This window comes from Octodon degus, unplaced genomic scaffold (assembly GCF_000260255.1).
Source record: "Octodon degus isolate 3935 unplaced genomic scaffold, OctDeg1.0 scaffold00027, whole genome shotgun sequence".
Taxonomy (NCBI): Eukaryota; Metazoa; Chordata; class Mammalia; order Rodentia; family Octodontidae; genus Octodon; species Octodon degus.
The window spans coordinates 15,429,031-15,436,380 of record NW_004524603.1 but is presented as its reverse complement, the minus strand read 5'-3'; the positions used below and the strand labels follow the sequence as shown (position 1 = coordinate 15,436,380).

The following is a 7,350-nucleotide window of genomic DNA, read 5'->3' as shown; positions in this document are numbered from 1 at the left end:
AAAAAAAAAAAAAAAAAAAAATTTAAAAAGGACGAAACCTTTTTAAATGAGGGGCTGGGGATGTAACAGTGGTAGAGTGCTTCCCCTAGCATGCACAAAAACCCTGGCTTCAAGCTCTAGAACTGCCGGAAAGAAAAAAAGAAATGTTAGAAGAAAATACTACCTCTGTTCACTAAGCTGATATCCAGAATAACAAATGATTTCCATCTTCTAATGAGAACATACAATAATTACTCTTTGTTTAGTTTTGCCTGTTTGTTTGAGACAGGGTTTCACTATGTAGTTCAGTCTGGCTTGGAATTCCCTATGTAGCTCAGACTAGCCTTGAACTCTTGGTGATCCTCCTGCCTCAGCCTTCTGAGTGCTGGGATTATATACACGCTTGGCAGTCTAACAATGACTCTTCACAATATGGTGTCCCAAGTTTAGAACAATAACCACGTTCTCTATTTTCTAATGAAAACACTACTGGGATAAATTATTTTGTTAAATGAAATTTCTCAGAAGACTTCAGGGGTCGGGGAGATAGGTCAGTGGAATAAGCACTTTCCTGGAAAGCGCAAGGGTCTGAGTTCAATCCCCTGTTCTGCCAAAAAAAAAGACAGCGAGGCTGGAAGCTAAGCAATGATCGCTGTGGCTGCAGCCCAGGCAGTGTGCCGTAAGGGAACTACGGAGGCGAAGGATGGACCAGAAACAGACGGTGTGACCTGGGAGCTGCACCACTGAGGCTTCATGGCCTCGGCCTGCAAGGCTTCCACTACAGCCTCACAGAAACACTGCGCCTACACGATGCTAAAAGCCATCAGGTGAAAAGTTGAAATTTTGGTCAACGCAGCTATTCGATTTCATAAAGACCTAAAAAGTCAGCCAAGTGATCAATTTATACTCAAGCTAGAACACTGGGATTCAAGTGAAAACATTTAGGGCATGCAGACGCATGTGGAGTAGAGACGCTGCCTACACGGACAAAATTCTAACTCTCCTGAGTGATGTCGGCCAGCAGGTGTTCTTGCCAACGTTAAGTGCACTCCACCGCCCGTTGCCGCAGGTACTTTCTCTTTGGAATTTCCTGACTTCTCAGTTTGCATTTCAGGATTGAAGGCATCAGTCTTTGCATTTCATTTCCTGGCGCTTTTCTTTTTACTGGGGATGAAACTCAGGACCTTGCTCTTTTTTTTTTTTTTTTTTTTGGCAGAACCGAGGATTGAAAGGACCTTGCTCTTGCCAGGCAGGTGCTTATGCTGCTGAGCTGTCTCCCCCGCCCTCCTGGGGCTTTAGACAAATAAAGAAAGGAGAGCAAAGCAACAGAAAAAAGGAGGGAGAAAGGAAGAAGGGGTGGGTAAAGTAGGAAGAGAAGAGCAAATCGAGAGGAAAATATATTTCCTGAAGCTGAAGATCTGAGGCCTCTCGGTAGCTCCTGGATGCACTGCCTGGCAGTGAGAATCAGGTAGCCACCTTGGTTGAGGCCACGCCCTCGACACCCCAGCCTCAGTCGTCGCCCTCTGCAGCACTGGCCTGGCTCCCCTCGTCTCAGAGGGCCAGACAGGCCAGCAAACCCAAGGTCCAGCCTTTTTTTTTTTCTTCCCTAAGAGACAGCAACATAGTAAAGTGCATGCTGTATTTTTTTAAGGGTAGAAAGTGAACATCCTGGCTTGTGAGATGGCTCAGTGGTCTAAAGCACCTATTTAGAACAAGCTAAGCTAAAGCACAGGGACCGTGGTTCAATCCCCCAGCACCACATGCCAGCCAGCCCTGCCCCCTACTGGGCTGAGCTGGCCACACACACACTCAATAAATAAATAAATAAATAAATAGTTTAAAAAAAAGAAAAAAGAAAGAAAGTGAACATCCTACCCTGGTCATCTCTCTCTCTCTTTTTTTTTTTTTTTTTTTCCAGAGCTGGGGATTGAACTCAGGCCCTTGAGCTTGTCAGGCAAGTGCTTATTCAACTGAGCTATCTCCCCAGCCCTTGGTCATCTCTATTGTACTATTTTCAACAAAATGAAAAACCTAAAGCCAAAAAAACAAAACAAAACAAAACAAAACAAAATAACAACACAAAACTTAAAACACAGTGGATGCAACCACATTCAAACTGGCCAAGAAAAATTTCATCTTTGGTTTGAAACCAAGTGACTTTAGCTAGTTATAAAATGCTGGAGGAATGGGAACAGCAACGGGGAGTGAAGAGAGACCAGGTAACCAGAAGAGACCAGATAACTTGTCACCAGGGGTGCCTTGGCCCATGTGGGCGAAAGGTTCCAGTTTCCAGGAACCAGCAGGCCCTGGGGAGGGGGCGTTTTCGGAGGAGCCTCGGGCCAGGAGCACCAAAGTCATAGGCTAGGAGGGAAGGGAGAGGAGGAGGCAGTCAAAAGAATTAGGGTGTGCTGTGTACAAGCACCTGCCCCCCCCCAACGCAATCACTCTGTGCTGCCAACGTGCACTAATAAAAATGCAATTAATTCATTCATTAATGTATTTGGTCCAGGGTCTCACTATGCAGCTCAGGCTCCTGGGATCCTCCCGTCTCAGCCTCCCCAGTGCAGGGATTACAGGTGTGCGCCACCACGCCCAGACTCTGCCATGGCTCAGCACACCCGGGGGCGGGGTGGTGCAGCATGTATCAATAAAATCTTTTTTTTTTTTTAAATTTTATTTATTTATTTGTGTGTGGCCAGCTCAGCCCACCAGGGGTCAGGGCTGGCTGGCATGTGGTGCTGGGGGATCGAACCGCGGTCCCTGTGCTTTGCTAAGCTTGTTCTAAGTAGGTGCTTTAGACCACTGAGCCATCTCTCCAGCCCCAATAAAATCTTAAAAGGGGTGTGGATGCAGTTTCATGCTTAGAGCAACCCCAGTACCCTTCACACACCTGTTAGAGCTAGAAGGCAAGAGTTGTAGCTCTGTGGGGCAGGTGAGCTCAGCACCTATGGCCCTGAGCTCTGTCCCCAGCTCCCTGCTCCCCAAAGAACTGGAGATGCTGTTCAACTTTCTCCAAACCTAGAGAAAGAAATGTCTAAATTCTTCTATAGACTTTGTGCAATATTGATATCAAAGTCTGATAAAGATAGTACAATAAAAGCCAGGAATAAACTGGGTATCATGGCATATACCTATAATACCAGCACTCAGCAGGCTGAGGCAGGAGAATCACCATAAATTCGAGGTTTGCCCAAACTACCTAGTGAGACCCTGGCTCAAAAAACAGAACCCCAGGGGCTCCGGGGATAGCTCGGCAGTCTAAGCGCCTGCCTGGCAAGTCCAAGGACCCAGGTTCGATCCCTCGTACCACATGCCATGCCTGCCGGCCCCACATTGAGCTGGCCACCAAAACTGGACGTGGTGGCGCGCACCTGTAATCCCAGTGCTGGGGAGGCTGAGATAGGAAGATCACTACAAGTCTGAGCTGTGTAGCGAGACCCTGTATGAAACAAATAAATAAGAAAAATCAAACAAACTAAAGCCAAGAATAGACCGATCTCATTTAAGAAATACTGGTACAAAATATTAGAATGTCAGCAAATGGAATTTTGTTGTATATGAAAAGAATAACGCTGGGGGCTGGGGAGATGGCTCAGTAGGATAAGTGCTTCCCTGGCAAGCAACAAGGGTCTGAGTTCAATCCCCAGTTCCGCGAGAAAAAACAAAAACAAAAACAAAAAAAAAGAATAACGCTGGGCGTGGTGAAGTGCACGTGTAATCCTGGCACTGTGGGAGGCTGAAGCAGGGGAAACCACAGGCTTACGGAGCCAGGCCTGCTGGTGCACACCTGCAAACTCAACATGCAGGAGGTGGCGGCAGGAGGGTCACTGCGAGTCCCAGGGCAGCTGGTGCTACACCAGAGCAAGGCCAGCCGGAACCGCAGAGTGAAATTCCGTCGCAAAAAACTAAAACAAAACAAAAATTTTAAAGGGTTGGGGATGCAGCTCGGTGCAAAGGCACTGGGTTCAATCCCCAGTACTGCAAAATAATAGTAATAATAATGACGATGATAACAATAATAATAACAACAACTAGGACTGAATGAAGATTCTCCCACAAACATAAGATGCAAGTTCAGGGCGGGGCTGTGTAGCAGAGTGCCTGCCCCGTGCCGACAAGTCTCTGGGCTCAAGACAGAAATATGTTCATTATTAATGAGTTACAAGGGAAAAATCATAGGATCGTCTCAAGTTGCTGAAAAATTGCTTTGACAAAATCAAACATTTGATGTTTTTCAAAACTCATATTTACCTATCTTTATATATCTGTACTGACAACATAAAAACAGCTCAAGTAAGCACGTGTGGGAGTGAAACCCTAGAATCATTACCAATAAATAATGTTAAGGTAAGATCAGGCTATTACCATTAGCACCAGGATTTAATTCTTTTGTTTTGTTTTCTTGAGACAGGGTCTTGCTACATAGTTCCAGCTGGCTTCAAACTCATTACATAGCCCAGGCTGGCCTCGAACTCACAGCAATTCTCCTGCCTCAGCCTCCTAAAGGCTGCAATTACAAGTGCGCACCACCACACCTGGCATGAATGAAATCTCAAAACATCAGAAGGGAAGATCTTGCTGGTGCAGTACAGTGGATGGGTGTGTGTAAAAAAGGACTCAGAGAGGTCTCCTTGGTCCTGGTGGAAATAACTCATTGAAGAGTGGCACCATTTAATAAAATATCAGCTGGGGGGGGGGTTAGTGTTAGGGTGGAGAGCTCAGGCTTGAGGACAACTCTCCAGATCTGGCGTGGGAGGAGTCACACCAAAGACGTCACTTTGGGGATCCCAAGCTCCCAACCACCATTTCAAACCATGGACTGGTAGGGCACTTCAGGAGTGAGTGGAGGGGGTGGGAGTCCCTGGTCTGATCCCACACAAGGGGCAGAGGGGGATGAGCCCCCCAAAGCAGACTAGTGGGGAGGTGGCGACCCAGAAGCCGCAAGGAGGCATAGTTTCCAGGTGGCGCCAGTCAGCAGCTGTACTCAAATACCGAAATATCACTTAGGAAAAAGCAGAAAGCTGGCAGCTGGATGTCCTGGGTCGAGGCTGCTCCGAGCTTTGAGGAAAGGAAGGTGGCACAGCCCAGGCAGACGCATGAATGCAATGCACCTTCCACACGATGAAACAGGGTCTTTTTTGAGACAGGGTCTTGCTATGCAGCTCAGGCTGGCCTTGAACTCACTCAGTAGGCCAGGCTGGTCTCAAACTCACAATCCTTCTGCCTCAGCCTCCTGCCATGGCTGCCATGAAATCTTTAAGTTGTAAATACTCCCTGTGTTTGGATCACCTCCTGTAGCTTGTTTAGGGTCATACAGAGGATGATGACAGCTCAGGGTAGACCTAGACAGCGTGTGTCCAGAGCCCACACCAAGAAAACCACCCTAAAAGTGGGAAAGATTAAAGTCCGAGCAGGCAGCAGGGATTGTGATTAGTAGCCTGCTCCTTTCCACACAAATTCTTCACCAACTCTTGGTGACAAATCTTTATCACACTTAAGCATCATCTTTTTGTGTTGTTGCTTTTTTTTTAAATGCAAGCATGCTTTTTAAAAAAATATTTATTTATTTATTTAGTGTGTGTGTGTGGCCAGCTCAGCCCACCAGGGGGCGGGGGCTGGCTGGCATGTGGTGCTGGGGGATTGAACTGCAGTCCCTGTGCTTTGCTAAGCTTGTTCTAAGTAGGTGCTTTAGACCACTGAGCCATCTCACCAGCCCCAAGCATGCTTTTTGAGCTCTAAGAGCAAACACAAAACGCATGTACAAATTCCAGTATTTCCAGGTTAACCCACGAACTGCCTCAATCCTATGATCTGTAATTCTAGCCGAGAGGGAGACTGAGGTAGGATACTTATTAGTTTGAGTTTTGTCGGGGATACAGATCCGTGGTAGGGCGCCTCAAGATTCTCAGCTAAACTGAGAAAAGCTAGGCCACCAGTCATGACACCTACCTGTGGTCAGCACTGGGCCGGGGTCTCGCGGTTCCCCGCCTTCTGCTCACAACCCCGGGGGGTGGGGACTCAGGCAGGGGCGGCGGCGGCAGTGGCGGCAGCGGTGGGCGGCGTCCTCTCTGGGGTCCACGGCCCTGGATCCCAGACGCGCATCCTGCGTGCTCAAACGTCCTGCGGGGCTTGGGTGGGGGACTGCGCTGCATCTTGCGGGCCAGGCCGGGCGCAGAGTAGCAGGTCCCAGGCAGCTGCGGGTCCAGGCCCGCCGAGCCGTCCTGCAGGGCCCGCTCCAGCCGCTGCACCTGGGTCAGCACTGTGTGCGGGTCGGGGCCTGGCCAGGTCGCCCCCAGCCAACGCGCCCCAGCTCTGCCTGCACCCCGGCCTGGCTCGGGTACCTCCTGCGCCTCCTCAGCCTGCAGCGCGCGGGGCTCAAGCACTTGGGGCTCCGGGGGCTTCTCCTGCACGCCGGCCCTCTTCCTGCCCTCCCACTGGCAGATCTTGTCCTTGATGCTGCGGGGTCTCCTGCTGGCCTCCCGGGAAGCCAGACCTGGGACAACCAGGTCCCCGTTGGAGCCCGGCATGTCCACCACTGCCCCCAGGTCGGGGACGCACCCCGGGGGCTCCTGCCGAGGGGCGATTCCTGATGGTCTCCGGGAAGGGAACTGGGGCTTCCTCAGCCTTCGCACCTCGTGCCTGGGTCCTGCAGCATAAAGAAACAGGACTGCTGGTGGAGATTCACGAGGACAGGGCTGTGAGCAGTACGCGTTGGCTGCGCATCTTAGACACTGAGCCAGCGCGGCAAAGACAGTCATTTTCTGCTTTTCCGGGGAGACAGCACCGGGGAGGAAGGGAACAGACTGACTTTGGAGTCCAGGAAACGTGGGTCTGACCCCCAAGTGAAGCCTTGGCCAGGAGTGTGCTGTGTGCAAGGTTGGGTCCACCAAGCTGCAACTTCCTGCTTGGCTACATGGGGATAAGGGTAATCACAGATGTGGTGGTGTAGTCTGCTGAGGAGGAGGGTCACAAGCTGGAGTCCAGCCTGAGCAATTTAACAAGACCCCATCTCAAAATTTTATTTATGTAAAGGAGTTGAGGATGTAGCTCAGTGGTACAGTGCTTGTCTTCTGTGTACAGTGTTGGTTTCAAACCTCAGTGAAAATAAAGAGCAAATAAATAAAATAGTAGCCACACAACATTTAATGGGCCAGCCTGAATAAAGCAGCTATATGTGCAGAGAATGAAATAAAGGGCGACTATCAGTATCATTAGATTTTCCCCTAATACAAATAAGAGGAAATTCATGAGGTAAAAGAAAGAAATTCACAGGCAGGGGAGATTGCTCAGTAGAATAAGCACGTCCTGGGCTGGAGAGATGGCTCAGTGGTCTAAAGCACCTACTTGAAACAAGCTTGGCAAAGCACAGGG

General features: G+C 49.4%; 1 protein-coding gene across 1 annotated transcript in view; it reads right to left on the bottom strand.

Annotated features, from left to right (window-relative positions):
- Dennd2a (DENN domain containing 2A) overlaps positions 1 to 7,350 on the bottom strand; it is an 83,477-nt gene that overhangs the window by 48,872 nt on the left and 27,255 nt on the right. The window contains exon 3 of the mRNA XM_023712760.1: positions 5,929 to 6,964. Coding sequence (XP_023568528.1) covers positions 5,929 to 6,737 — 809 coding nt within the window. The 5' untranslated portion in view covers positions 6,738 to 6,964. The remainder of the gene's footprint in view (positions 1 to 5,928; positions 6,965 to 7,350) is intronic.